At 36.6% G+C, this 15,551-nt stretch overlaps 1 protein-coding gene across 1 annotated transcript; it reads right to left on the reverse strand.

The window, feature by feature from the left end:
• Nucleotides 1–989: 989 nt before the first annotated feature.
• Nucleotides 990–15,492, reverse strand: ufd1.L (ubiquitin recognition factor in ER associated degradation 1 L homeolog). The gene is made up of 12 exons (XM_018262069.2): nt 15,353–15,492; nt 14,794–14,926; nt 12,677–12,709; nt 11,951–12,072; nt 9,900–10,030; nt 8,624–8,696; nt 7,767–7,835; nt 6,262–6,327; nt 5,792–5,839; nt 4,179–4,267; nt 2,245–2,326; nt 990–1,912 (listed from the first exon to the last, which is right to left on the reverse strand). The coding sequence occupies exons 1-12, from the start codon at nt 15,353–15,355 to the stop codon at nt 1,838–1,840; spliced, it is 924 nt and encodes a 307-aa protein (XP_018117558.1). The 5' UTR covers nt 15,356–15,492; the 3' UTR covers nt 990–1,837.
• Between the last annotated feature and the right edge of the window lie 59 nt (nt 15,493–15,551).

The following is a 15,551-nucleotide window of genomic DNA, read 5'->3' on the forward strand; positions in this document are numbered from 1 at the left end:
AACCAAAATTGCCAAATGTACCCCACAAAAAATGAAGTAAATGTCTTGATTTGTATGTGCTAACTTCATTTTGCAGTCTCTAAATGCCAGATACTTTGGTAATCCTACACACAAAGGGCATCAAACTGTTAAGTGGACCCCTGGCATTCAAATTTAGGATGTAAACTAAAACTTTGCCCTGCAGGAAATGCCCCTAAAATATGAGTGCACAAAATGTTAAAAAAAAAAGTAATTTGTCGGCGATTACATGCGTCTGTTCATTGCGTCTACTCCTGTGCTCCTGAACACACAAAACCGTAACGCAGGGGAGTGCAGCTTCAAACGCCCATGAGTAAGTGCCCTTAAAGAGGGGTCAGTGACCCTCATTTGAAATCTGGAAAATCAGGCAAATAAGGAGTAGGTAAATAACTGAAAAAAAAAATTAAAAAAGAAAAAAAAAATCAAGGCCAAGTTTCTTAGAAGCAGCCGTTCTATAACATACTACTAATTAACTTATAGGTGAACCACCTCTTTAATTTTCCATTTTAAGCACTTTTAACCATAGAATATTTATACTGCGGATATCTCAGTGCTGTTACTACAGGGTTAATTATCCTCTGTTAAAGCTGGAACTGGTTTCAATTGCTCATGCGCCATGTTAGGCTGTATTTTCTATAGAGGCACCAGAGGGCAACTGTCTAGGGTAGTAGATTTAGGCTAATGGACACTTGCAAACAAATATGGAGACTGATCTCTGGAGCAGACAGGCACCCCCCCATTCATGATCAGTGCATTTCAACTATCTTATTCAAACTGTCTGGTTGGTAGAGTAAATTGCACCCTAGCAACCTGCTGCTGAAACAAAACTAAATCATTTTAACAACTGTATCCCTGTCTACATAGTACTAGCTAATTTGAAAGGTGAAGCCCCCCTTAAGAAACATTACCATGTAGTTAGCAATAATACATAGTAATAAGTAAAGATAATGCATGCAAATGAAAATGCTACATGAATACTGAGAGATTTATTGTAAAAATCATGGTATCATATACTCCTGGTTTTCTCAAAACCTAGACTGGCCCTGCTAAGTATTATAATGTTTTTCTCTTAGGTTACAAAAAAAGACCAATCTGCAGGAATCTTACCAGAGGAATGTGACAGAACTGGAAAATCCTATTATCCAGAAAGTTCCAAAATTGGGAATGCCTTCTAAGCAAATTATTATTTTTTTTTACTTGATGGGAACTGAGCTGCATGAATCCACACTAGCAAAACAATCGGATTTTTCTAATCTGCAGCATCAAAAAGCTCCCTCCGACGCCGCCTTATAGAAATATTTGCGTGCACACTCAAGCTACGGGGGGGGGGGGGGAACGGTTCTACGCGCGCTGGTCCCCTTCAAAGATTTTCGGCAGGGGGGGCTGGTCAAGCACTTGTTAGGCCGCTGCTTGATCCCGTACCGACACAGCTCTGAATATGCTATAGCGTATGCAGATTATCTCCCTGTGGGTTTGGGGGACCGCAGTTGAGCTATACAATAAGTATCAGCAGCCATACTGCTTAGTTTTATGACTAACCTGTGTCAAAGTGAAAATAAATTGAAGCTAAATAAAAAGTGTTATCCCTGTCTTAATGATTGTCAAGTGTGGTGTTGTCAACATTGTTAGACAGCAGAACAGTTCCATAAACCAGGAAGGGGTCCCTGCTCCACATTAGCCTGAGATCTTCATGAATTAAACAGAAACCTTTGAGACGGCCCTCTACACATACTTCCTGCAGAACTTGCTAAAATTTCTCAGATTAAGACATATAAATAATACACTGCAACCTCATTTTATTTCTGCTTCCCATAGACAGTTATGGTTTTCTGCCTTTCTTCCTCAAAGACTGTCCTTCTCCAGAAAATGCAATAAACTGGTTAGCGGTATCATCCTATAAACACAAAGGGACAAATTCCACAGTCAATATTTATTGTGAACATAAATGCTCTTTCTATGCAGTTTACATAATTCAATGGAAATGTTTTACAGGCTGTTTTGTGTACAAGAATGACTATGTGACTACTAATGAAATTATACTGTTTTTAAGCATCTTTGTATATCTGTAATAATCTCTAAAAAGTCTTTCACTTTAAGATATATCTAAAATGTCAATTTTAGATCCAGCACAAGCTGCATGTAGGTAGGTAAATGCAATTTCTAGAAGGATTAAGGTGTCTTTTTATTTGGAGATAATTAAACAGCTTAATACTGTGGGACACTTACTTCTTCCACCTTCTTTGTCTGTGGTCTTGAATTTCTGATGAACGTGATTGTTCCAATCTTGAAGTCGTAATTTGGAATTCCTCTGTAAAAGGAAACAGCAATTAATATTGAACAGTAAAGTAAACCATTAATATTGAACAGTAAACCATTTACTGTTGCAGGAATAATGATTAGATTAGATAGCATTTTTAGTATCTAGTATGGCATCTTCTATCTTCTATAAATTCTTCTGTGTCAGGCTGTTGTTATGTAAACTCCAAGCATTTAGGTAAATCCAGTCAGAGGCGTAATTACTAGACTCCACAGCAAAATCATTTTAGAGTTCCCAAAACATTGGGAAGCATGTATTTGCTTAACTTGCCATTTGTATTAAGCATTGCAATATGTGTTGTCTTATTACAACTTTTCTATGACATTAATATTTTAACAAAATGAGGCAAAAGATTAGGGGTTTTTCCTCATGAGTATTAGAGTAATAACTCTTTTGGTTAAACCTCCCTTGGAGGTCAAAGTTTTCTTTAGGGCCTCCCTTAGCTTATACAAAAGTTACAGATATATGAAAACACTACTGCATCTGCCATTCAGCCATAGTTTACCCCCAAATCTGACTTTACTTGACATTAATGCTAAGCTTCAGGTGTATTTAAAAATTAAAATGAGGCACCAATATCCCATGCCCCCACCTCACAGGGGGCAGCCCCACAGTTTGGGAGCCACTTCTCGAGTTTATTCTCTTAAAATGAAAAAAAAAAAAAAAATCTTTTACTTATGGTTTAGATCTTCTTTTTGGATTAGCATTTAAGGTTAGGTATATCTTAAACCATAAAGTACTTGACCCTTAATCCAAATACCATTTTGGTAAATTGCATTTAAACTGATATTCTGCTGGATAATCTACTCCGCAGAACTCAACTATTTGTATCCCTGCTTTTATTATCCCTCCATGCTAAATGTTTCCCACCACTAAAGGGATTTTGTAATGATTTTTATGGTTTACTTTTTATTTCTAAATTAGTTTTTAAATTGCAAAGAATTCACTCTAAAATGTTAATTTTATACAAATTTTTACACCATTTTTTTGTTAGCTATAATATTGGTGTGGAGGCAGCCAGCTCAGTGCACTGTGTCTGATTGAGCTTTGAGAAGGAGCCAGCACTTCAGGATGGAACTGCTTTTGGGACAGCTATTGTTTCTCCACCCTCATTGTACATCAATACAACCCCCACCTAGTGTTAAATATGAGAATAGCACCCAACCTGGAAAAAGGGTTTTAGCAATGCAAACAATATCGGACTTAATTTTAAGCTCTACAATGCTCAAATCTCCAGCCTTCAGGAAACCTGTTTTTTGTAAAGGTTATGGGGTAAGGGGGTTTCGTAAATCAATGCCTCTCACTGTATTTATTGTATATGGGACTAAAACAGTTTAACATTATTTAACAGTGTATATATATAATATATATATTTATATTACTATACAAGCTAATTGAGGCTTATGGTACATGGGACAGTGTTTTTCTGGCAGAGAAATGCCTGAAGCCACCCTAAATTACTGGGGGCAGTATAGGCAGTTTCTGTTATTTCAGAAAGCTGAATCCTTCAACAGAGGTGTCAGGTAGCTGCTATCTGGTTAGCTGCCCATTGTTCTGTTGATAGGCTGCTGGGGGTGGGTGATATCACTCCAACTTGCAGTGTAGCAGTAAAGAGTGACTGAATTTTATCAGAGCACAATTCACATGACTCTGGGCACCTGGGAAATGGATATAATATCAAACCCCATGCCAAATTTCAAAATTAAATATAAAAAACTTTTTGTTCTTTTAAACACAGATTTCAGTGCAGAATTCTGCTGGAACATCACTATTAACTTAGACGTTAACATGCAGTATCCAGACAGTACAGTATTCCTTACTAAAACAGTAAGAAACAACCAACCTTCGTATGTCTTCTGGCTTTAATGGTGAAGGACTGGGGTCAATTCCCTTCTTTTTTCCATCCAACCGGTTCCCAGAGCCAGAAAATGCCTGATCCAAAAAAGAAAAAAGTGTTGTTATTTTTTTTACATTGAAGCAGAGGTGCTAAATTACACCAGTATAGCTACCTTTAGCAATCAGTCAGAGCTTTGCTTTACATTTTCTGACTTTCAGTAGATACCGTATATACCCGAGTATAAGCCGAGTTTTTCAGCATCCGAAATGTGCCGAAAAAGAGCGGTACCCGACCCGAGTAGCTGAGATTGCAGTCACTTTTAATCATTCCTATACCAACAGTTCACTTGGGGAGAGACTGCAATATCCCACAATGCCCTCTGTTGGTTATATGAAAGAATAACAGTGCGCCCTCTGTTGGTTATATGAAAGATTAAAAGTGACTGCAATATCACACAGCGCCATCTGTTGGTTGTATGAAAGAATAACGGACTGCAATATCACACAGCGCCATCTGTTGGTTATATGGAAGAATAACAGTGACTGCAATATCACACAGTGCCCTCTGTTGGTTATATGAAAGATTAACAGTGACTGCAATATCACACAGCGCCCTCTGTTGGTTATATGAAAGAATAACAGTGACTGCAATATCACACAGCGCCCTCTGTTGGTTATACGAAAGATTAACAGTGATGGCAATATCAAGCAGCACCCTCTGCACATGGTAGTGGGACAATGCACACAGTAATCCGTTTGGTAATTCTCTGTCACCATCAGCTTTGCAAAGAAGTCCGGTTGATCGCTGAGGGGGTCTCTTTGGCGGAAGGTGCGCTGCTGGGAGACAGGGCTGTAGTTGTGTCTAGGCTTATACTAGAGTCAATAAGTTTTCCCAGTTTTCGTAGGTAAAATTAGGTACCTCGGCTTATACTCGGGTCGGCTTATACTCGAGTATATACGGTAGATCAAAACTAATTGCTGTCTACACATTCATAATTATAGAATAAGTGTGTCATCTTTTTAAAAGATCGATATGTGTTTTCTATTTATACAAGATTGTTTCTACTATCTTTGTACAACTAAACCCCCAGCAGAGCCTCTCAAAATTACAAGGAGGCCTTAAAGGAACACCAAAAAATGAAAGTGTTTTAAAATAAAGAAAATATCATGCAGTGTTGATCTGCACTGGTAAAACTGATCTGTTTGCTTCAGAAACACTAATAAAGTTCATATAAACAATCTGCTGTGTAGCAATGGAGGAAATTGAAAAAAGGCTATATGGCACAGGTTAAATAGTGGATAACAGGGAACACCATTATGTTCTACAGAGTTTATCTGCTGTATAACCTGAGCCTTTTCTCCTTTGAATGGCTGCCCCCATTGCTACACAGCAGCTTATTTATATAAACAATAGTAGTGTTTCTGAAGCAAACACGGCAGTTTTACCAGTGCAGGGCAACACTGCATTATATTTTTATTACTTTAAAACTATTTTATTTTTTGAGGTTACTGTTAATTTTAATATATCACATTTCTCAATGTAAATAGGAGTGAGTTGATACAAGTTTCCCATCCACCCCATCTATTTGAATAAAAATTATGATAACTGTTATGACTCACCCTGAACCCAAGGTCTGCTGCATACTCACTGTGGTCTGGTTCGATTTCCTGTGGAACAACACAAAAAAACGCTCATCAGAAGATTTTTGTTTACATGATTCCATGACTGCTTAGCCACAAAAGCACTTTTGAGGACACATGCAAGTATGAAATCAGAGGCATCAAAATGTTATTCACAAATGCATTTGAGACGGTATGTGCTTTTTTTTTTTTTTTTTTGTGCCAAGGTGTTAGTTCTATTCTGGAGCAACAGATGCCACTCTAGAACTGTGAGTAAAAAAAAATAGGGATTTTGGGGTATTTTTGCTAGTACCTGTAGTTTGCACTTGTAGTTGGGGTGTATATCAGCTAAACTTTTCCAACATACATCATAGAAACAATACATAAAATCTGAAACTGCTCATTTATCCATGTTTAAGTAATAGGATACCCCATTCCCCCAATTTAGGGACCAGGGGCTGTGTTCTTACGGTTTGTTCTTCCTGCTGTGTATGTCTGTCTGGTTCCTTGTATCCCAGAGGGGCATCAAAATCAACCTAAAAAACAAAAGTTGCTTATTAAGCATTAATAAAATTAACTGGCAGAAAAATCAGTGTAGCGCTCACAAATATGGCAACAGCAAAAATGCTTGACTGTAACAGATCACGACTGCTTCTGATACAAAAGCACAGTCCAATAGCTGATTCTGTTTAGTGAACCATGAGGCAGCATTGCAGTGTGAAATTTGCATCTCAGCTGGAATTGTTTTATTTGGGAATTTTCACTAAAAGATATTGGGAGATTGCCTCTTATGAACTGTAACACTTCAGAACAGCCAGCTACAACACAGTGTATCCTTATGTTCAGCGGAGACATGACAGTACACATTTTAACAAGAGTATGTCATACAATGTCACAGTTAATTCAACAAAATATATATTACTCATAAGTCAGTTCATGACATACACTTCCATTGCTTTATCCATATTACAAACTGGTCTTACCTGCATGCAGTTAACACTTCTCTTAATATTTACATATAGTGCGGTTTATCCAACATATCGGGGCAGGTTGAAGTGATTTTTCGAAGTTAAAAACTTCGAATTTCGAACTATTTTTTGGGTACTTCGACCATCGAATAGGCCTAAATTAGATTTGAAGTGAAATGCTTCGACCATTCGATAATCTAAGTACTGTTTCTTTAAAAAAACTTCGACACTTCGTCACCTTAAACCAAATTGCTATGATAGCCTATGGGGACCTCCTAGAACATATAGCCAACATTTCGCTAAGTTTTTAGAAGTCGAAGTATAATTGTACGATCGTACAATTAAATCCTTAGATTCGGAGTACGATCGGAATACGATTGTAGGATGTTAAAAATCCTTCGAATTCGACTTCGAATATCAAAGTATGCAATTCGATGGTCGAATTTCGACCCTTGATAAATCTGTCCCATCATGTTTGTTGGGCAAATTATATCAAAACAATGTTATACAAAACAGAGCCATTTGGCAAGCCGGGGCAAAAAAATAGACCTATATCTGGGCATCTGCCTCCAGTTGGACTGCCCTGGTATATTTAAAATTATATGACTTCTATTGGTGCTATTCAACTACATTTTACATTGATTCAAGTTATGTGCAACAAACACTGCAAGTTTTCTGAGATTAATTTAAAATGTGACTCAAAGATATAGGGTAGAATATTAATTGAATGCGTTCAAGTTATTTTTTTATTACGTTTTTGAGTTTTCAAGTTTCTCCATAAATAAGTGCATAGGCAAGATCTATTTTTTTCAGTTTTCGAAAACAAAACATGAAAATTCTAATTTTGATAAATCTACCCCCCATATGTCCAAACAGATTTATTAAACATCCACTACAGCTAGATGTTTTATTGTAGGAACAATTTAGCCTTTAAGAAAAGGATGATTGGCAATATGAAGGTTTTAGATTATAATCAGATTCAAAACGTACAACCCAATGGAACTTACATTCATATCACATTCTATGATGGACACAGCTTTGTCAGGTTTTGTCTCCATAACTCGAAGCTCATAGATCTGAAAGAAAAAATGTTTTTGATGGCAAATTAAACAAAACTAGATTGCTATACAACTTCAAATGACAAAACTAAACATTAAAGTTGTTTATTTTAACAACATAAAACAGAGTGGTATTCAGAGTCTGAAAAAGGCAGCTAATTAATTATGTATTTATCTATGCAATCAAATGGTTTACAGGTTCAAATCCGATCTCTGCAGTTCAACATTTAAAGGGGCTGTTCACATTTAAAATTAAATTTTGGTATGATTAAGAAAATGCTATTCTGAAATAATTTGCAATTGTTCTTTATTTTTTTTATATATATTATATTTTTTTATATATTTGTGCTTTTTTATTATTTAGCTTTTTGTACAGCAGTTTTCCACTTTGGAATTCCAGCAGCAGTCTGGTTGCTAGCATCCAATTTAACCAAGCAACCAGGCAGTGGCTTCAAAGAGTACATGAATATGAAATGAGGAGGGCCTTAATAGAAAGATATGTAATAAAAAGTAACAATAATAATTCAATTTTGTTGTTCAATTTTGTTGTTCGGCTGCTGGGGTCAGTGACCCCCATTTGTAAGAAAGAGTCAGAAGAGGAATTTAAATAATTCAAAACCAATTTAAAAAAAATGACCTATTAAAAGTTGCTAAGAATAGGCCATTCTATAGAATGCTAAAAGTTAACCTGAAAGTGAACTGCCCCTTTCAGAAGCCACCTTTCATTTATAAAAAAAATGGTTATAATTATCCACCCCAAATCACCTTTAAATTACAATTTTCTTGCCACAGTAGTTACAACAGACCTTTTCATTGTAGTTAATGGCGATAACATCTCCAGTGGTAAGACAAGCAAAATTCCTCAGAGCGTTCTCCAGTCTGGGATCAGTGTTAAGATAGATCAATCAGAAGTCATAAGCAATGGGTTGGAGAGAGTAAATATTGGGGGAGAATATTGCTGCCTGTGTTGGGCAGCAATATTGGATGTGCAAGGTGTCTAGATGGTGATTTGAAAATAACCCACTTGCTCTGTTATTCCAGGGGCCTCAATTATGTATGCCTTGGAAGCAATGCAGCCTACGCCCACCTCTCATGAATACAGAGCTGCCCAACACAGGCAGCACTGTATTCATGGAGAAAACACAGTTCCAGAATGGAGAGCAAAGGCCTGTACCTAGGATAAAAAAATGCAAGGTGTAAAACAGCTAAACAAATCTCCACTGTGGTTTGTGGATGTTTTTTTTTTTCTGGCACCCTGCCCTAAATCCATAAATTGATTACAATGTAATTATCCTACCGCACACCTGTAGTTCACCAATCCTGCAAGCTGGTGGTGCGTTCCTTCCGTTGACCCGGCCGGGTCCCTTAGCAACCAATGTGTAAAAGAAACGGATCCGCACACACACCGATTAGTGCAGTCGGAGATTATCCCCTTTTATTCAGCCACCAAACATCATGTTTGGTGGCTGAATAAAAGGGGATAATCCCCGACTGCACTAATCGGTGTGTGTGTGCGGATCCGTTTCTTTTACACATTGGTTGCTAAATCCATAAATGACACCTTATTTCTTAAGTAATGACATGTAAATCCTCTTACAGGAGTTGGGAATTATTTACCAGTTTCACACATAAAACATCATGTAGTAGCTAATAAAACAGGTTTCTAAGGGAGAAATAAACCCTAAAAATGGAAAGTGTCTACAACACTCACATGGCTCTGAAAAAGTCAAGTAAGCTGAATACTACATGTATTCTTTAAATAAATATGACAAGGACATGCATACACACATCTATCATTTAAATTGCTTATTAATACTGTATGTTTTTATCTGAAGGGGTTTACAAAGAAATATTCAAAAACTATTGCTTGCCAATATATGCAAATGTTACAAGGGTCCCAGTGACCCCTCAAACGTCACTGGGACCCAACTGGCTGTACTGACACACCAATTGATCATAATATGTTGCAGATAGAAGCTGCAACTTTTAAACTGTCCTCACTACAGCAGCAGTGCAAGTGAGTAGAGAACAGAAACTGAATCACTTATACTGGGGCACATATAAAATTCAGTGAAAGGATACACAGCTTTGGGGTTAGTAATATCCAAGAAATCTGGGCTCTGTGGCTGGAATTTTGAATATGTGGCGACTTGAAGATTGACACTTTCCACCTGTAACAATCCTTCTTCTTCTAGCAGCAAATTCTGCATCATCTAGGAATCAAGGCACAAAAGCAATAGTAAATAATATAGCTAGCCAACATCAAGGTGCCCATTTATTAACAAACGAATTTCGATTTTTTTCCACAAATCTTTAATAATTCATGGTTTTCTATTTTTTTCATTAAGTGTAAAAACCACTAATATAAAACATTGCCAGGTTAAAGTTGTCGATGTCCTATAGAAGTCAATGGGAGCTGCAGAGATCCTTTTTGACTGCTTTAAATCAATTCGGACTTAGTGGTTTTAAGGGTTTTTTTGGCTAGGAATTGTCTGAAAAGTATTGGTAATTTTGATTGCATCGTTCAGCGTTTTCCATTTGTACTTTGTTTTATTCTGATTTCTTAATAAATGTCATGACATTGTAGTTTTAGACTTTGTGAGTTTAGTCATGGTTTCAAAAACCTCAAAAACCACTTAAATCCAACCTTTGATAAAAAAGGCCCCCAAACTGATTTTGAAACTGAAGAAGCGAATTAGCATGCTGTGGAATATGTTGTGTGTATATATATATATATATATATATATATATATATATATATATATATATATATATATATATATATATATTCTGTCACACATACTGTAAGGTAGCACAACCATTCTGCAGTTACCTAACTCCATTCCTTTAAGTAAACTTGTGCCTGCTCAGTGTTAATTCCATACAATTTAATACCATGCAAACACAAAAGGATTATTACTCTTCTCACTGAGAAAGAATTATTTGTAAAAATGGAAGGCATTGATCATAAGGACAAAGACTAAGGCCTAATCCTTGTGATATATAAATAAAGATAATAAATATTAATATTAAAAGCAAAATAAACACACAATTCATACGATTGTGAGTACCGCATATAACTATAAAACTCTTGGACTTGCTTTAGCTGAGGCTCATTCATGAATGAAATTATTAAAATGAAAAATAATGTCTATATGATCCCAAATAAGATAAAGAAGATACTTTGCACTAAACATGTACACAAACACGACCCCTCTCTACAACACTTGTTATAAATTGCATAAACATATTTAATTTACTTAATGAATTTAGTTCATGTGTGCTTTCAAAAGTGGAAAAAGCTCTTTGCAGCCCTGGGTGCAAGCTGTACCCGCTGCCAGGGCAAACTTACATGAATCCAATGAAAACAGCAGCACTCCGGTATTGTTGAAAAAGTGAAGAACTTTACTTAAAATGCCTTAGGCAATGTTTCGGGCTACACAGGCCCTTTGTCAAGCCAAAGTTCTTCACTTTTTCAGCAATAACGGATTGCTGCTGTTTTCATTGGATGCATAAACATATTTAAACACAAGTATATATCAGACTTAACCAAACGAGTATCTATTCACTGTGTTTGAGAACACATCAATTTGGCCTAAAATATTTTTCCACTGGAATGCGGGCTTTATGAGCTGGCACCTTTGGTGGGGGAAAATACTTTTATCATAACAGGTGCCCTTTAAAAGTACAGGTATGCGACCCGTTATCCAGAATGATCAGGACCTGGGGTTTTCCGGATAAGGAATCTTTCCATAAATTTGGTCTCCATTTTAGTCTACTTAAAAAAAAAAATTAATTAAATATTAACATAAAATAAATCCAATAGGATTGTTTCACATCGGTTAAGGATACATTTTATATCTTCGTTGCAATTAAGTACAAGGCACTGTTTTATAATAAAAGAGAAAAAGCAAATCATCTTTTAAATTTTGAATTATTTGATTAAAATAGAGTCTATGGGAGATGACCTTCCAATAAATTAGGATTTTTCTGAATACTGGGTTTCTGGACACCTGTACTAATAATTTGCAAACTCTCAAGTGTACATACCTTTAAAGGGGATTATAGGGGATATTCTGTGGAATTTGTGAATGAAAAGAGAGCACAGGAAACAAGGTTTTTAAATTCCTTACCCAATGAGGCAAATAACATACTCCTTCATCTGCGACAAATTCAAGAACACCGCAATGTGTCATCCTGTCAGAATTTTTATTTGTCAGCTTGAAGAGCATGGGGTAAGTAATGTTCAAACGACCTGCAGAAAAGAAATGTTTAAGCTGATGTTTCATCAACATGATAAAACTGTCCTCTGGTTTTTAAACACACACAGTAAGCAAGTCACCACTTTGCCACAATACAAAGGCTTTGTAGCATTTATCAACTTAAATGGTTTGGTGGTTTACCTTTAAGTTAACTTTTAGTATTTTATAGAATGGCCAATTTTAAGCAAATTTTCAATTGGTTTTCATTATTTATTTTTTTATAGTTTTTTAATTATTTCCTAGCATCCAGAACTGCAAACTGGAGAGCTGCTGCATAAAAAGCTAAATAACACAATAATATACAAATGATAAAAAATAAAAACCAATTGCAAATGGTGTCAGAATATTACTCTCTTCATCATACTAGAAGTTAACTCAAAGATAAACAACCCCTATAAAGAAAAATCTGTTTCCTTTACTAAAGAAACCAATCACAGTGTGGTATATGCAGGCTCTTCTCTCTTGACATGTCAAAAAAATCAGACATTGCTATATACCGAGTCACTATATTTTCCTTTTGTTTTGTTACAGAAATTTTTGGACGCTCTAATGTGCGAATTCTAGTTTAATCTAGTAAACAAAACAAAGTATACTTACTGAGCTGATCTAGAGCAGATGGAGGCATGATTACTAAAAAAAACAAGAAGAACAGTTACAATAGATATACACATTATTTCCAGGGACCAGCTCCTTTATGAAAATAAATTCCTGTATCTGGAAATACATGACCAAAGTATTTTGATTTACTGTAATGCAGTATTTGGTTTCTCTTTTTACTCTTAAAAGCACAAGTAACACCAAAAAAAGAAAGGGGAGTATATGTAGTTCAATATAAAGTACTGTTAACCTTTTCTGGTAAAAAGTGTGTGTTTGCTTCAGAAACACTACTCAGTTTATATAAAACATTTCTGTGCAGCCATGGGCACAGCCAATCGAATAGGGCAAAAAGGAACACATCTACACCAAAGAATACAATTTACACAGAATAATAAATGGGTCAAATGCCATTCATGGCTGTGTATAGAACAATAGATTGAAAACCGCTCATATAATATAGGATATTTGTTGCCAAGAAACAGTTAATTTATAGTGCTGATTCAACAGATAGCAATGTTAATAATAAAATACAGTTTCCGGATAAGGTTTTTTTTCCATAGTTAGGAATCACCATACCTCAAGTCTTAAAAACATTTAGACATTAAACAAACAAATAGGCTTGTTTTGCCTATTTTGGCACCAATATATAGGTAAGGGGCAGGGTTTAGCAGACAGCTCATAGTACAAGTTGATCCAAGGACTGGTCTGATTGCCATCCTGGAATCATGAAGGATTTTTTCCTCCTCTGAGGCAAAATGGAGTGGCCCAAATGTTTTTTTTTTTTTTTTACTTCCTCTGGATCAACTAGCAGTTACACAGGTTTTATATAGACTTAAAAGATTGAACTTGATGGACGTGTGTCTTTTTATCAATTTAACCTGCTATTTTACTATAAGTGATGTGCGGGCCGGCCTGATATCTGTGGGACCCGCGGGTCGGTCGGGTTCGGGCCAACCTCGCACCTCCATGTGCAGGTGGTGGGCAGGTCAAGCCACCTTCAACTGTCGGCTTCCAGCTTTATAGGTGTGTGCCTGCTCACCCCGCTAATTTTGTGACTTCATCGGGTGGGCATGGGTCTATAAAAGGAAGTCGGGCTCGGGTGGAGGGAGGGCGGGTTATGGTCGGGAAAAACCCGACCCGCACATCAATAGTTACTATGTTACAATAAAAATTGATATAGTTTAGTTAAGATCAAGTTTAACATACTGTTTTTTTTATTACAGAGAAAAAGGAAATAATTAAAACTAGTAGAAAACTTTTTACTTAAAATGGACTCTGTGAGAGATAACCTTCCCCGTAATTTGAAGCTTTCTGGATAAGGCAGCCCATACCTGTATAACTTTTCTAGTTTGAAATGTTTACTTCTAAGCACCTTTAGGGGGGAAACCCACCAATTTGTAAAGCTCTTACGAAAAATCAGGTGGGTGGGTGGCACAAGGCAATATGTGATCCAAAAATTATTACTCAGCTGCTGCAATCTATAAAGGCCTGTCAAAATAGGGGCCAAAAGATACTGGAATATAGCCCCCAACTCCAAAGGGCACCCAAGTCAAAAATCCAAAGATATATTCCAAATTATTCTCTCAAAGTTAAAAAATCACTCTTTATTCAGCATAAATATTAAAAAGTAGGCATACAGACCAATTGATGCTCCGCCTAGGTCTGTATGCCTACTTTTTAATATTTATGCTGAATAAAGAGTGATTTTTTAACTTTGAGAGAATGATTTGGAATATATTTTTGGATTTTTAATATGGGATCCAAGACTGGACTGGGATTCAAAATAGGCCCTGGCATTCCTAATACAGAGAGACCCTAACTGCCCCCACCAGCCCACTTAATAGTCACTCTCTATGGCATTTTACAGCAGCCCCTCTGCCATTTGCCAGAACCCAGAGATTACCAGTCCAGGCCTGATGGGATCTTGTGTATAACCCAGAATTAAAATCATGTCCACTTTCCGTACAGTCAGAATGATGCTACTTGAGCAAGACAAGAGGCCTTAACATTTGTGGCCCATCAAAAAAAACTGTCCCTGTCTGATTATAAATGATATTATCTAACAAAATAAAAATACAGCATGGGTTTCTTAGTGAAATATTACTTATGTTACTTACTCTTCCCTCCTTTCTCCACATCAGATCGGTCATTGGGCCCTGCCAACATGGAAACTGAGTAACAACGGTACTGAGTAGAGAAGCGGTTTTGGAAGACCCGGGGAATCGGGTGGTCAAACATGTTGAAGGAAAACTAAAAGAGAATGGAAAAACGGAGATGTGGGAGCTGTTGTATCTCAATGCACAACATGAAGATACACTGCAATGTTACTTTTTACTATGTTTTCAACCTTTTATTATTATTCATGTTATTTCTAAGGAGAAGCAGATATTCAGAATAAACCCATTATGTGGTGGAGATCAGAAATCAGAAGTATACTAAATGACAAGTTTTATTTTACATGTGGAAATAAATCGTATATACTACAACTCTCCTCATTCATTCCCATCCATCCCATGTATATACAGCAGTAAAAACAGTATCTGAAAAGAAAACATCCCAAAACTAACCCCACACAGTCACTGCTCAACCTTCATGATCGCTGGCAGATAAAGTGCATTATGAAGATACAGAGATATAGCACTGCATGATAACACATGTGTAAAAGAGAACTCTTACCATTGTATCACCGGTTTTCTCTTATTATGCCGGCGAATCTGATACTACTGTAGTCACTGTCCTTCCCGGAAGTAAATAAAAACGGCATGTCAGGAACTACGAGTCCCGACAAACAGCACGGCGAAAGCGGAAGTTAATTGACTGCTGTCAGACATCGGGAAGCGACCAATTGGCTGCTAGACCGTAGAAAGCAGCGGCG

The sequence above is a fragment of the Xenopus laevis genome, chromosome 1L (genome assembly GCF_017654675.1).
Source record: "Xenopus laevis strain J_2021 chromosome 1L, Xenopus_laevis_v10.1, whole genome shotgun sequence".
Lineage (NCBI taxonomy): Eukaryota > Metazoa > Chordata > Amphibia > Anura > Pipidae > Xenopus > Xenopus laevis.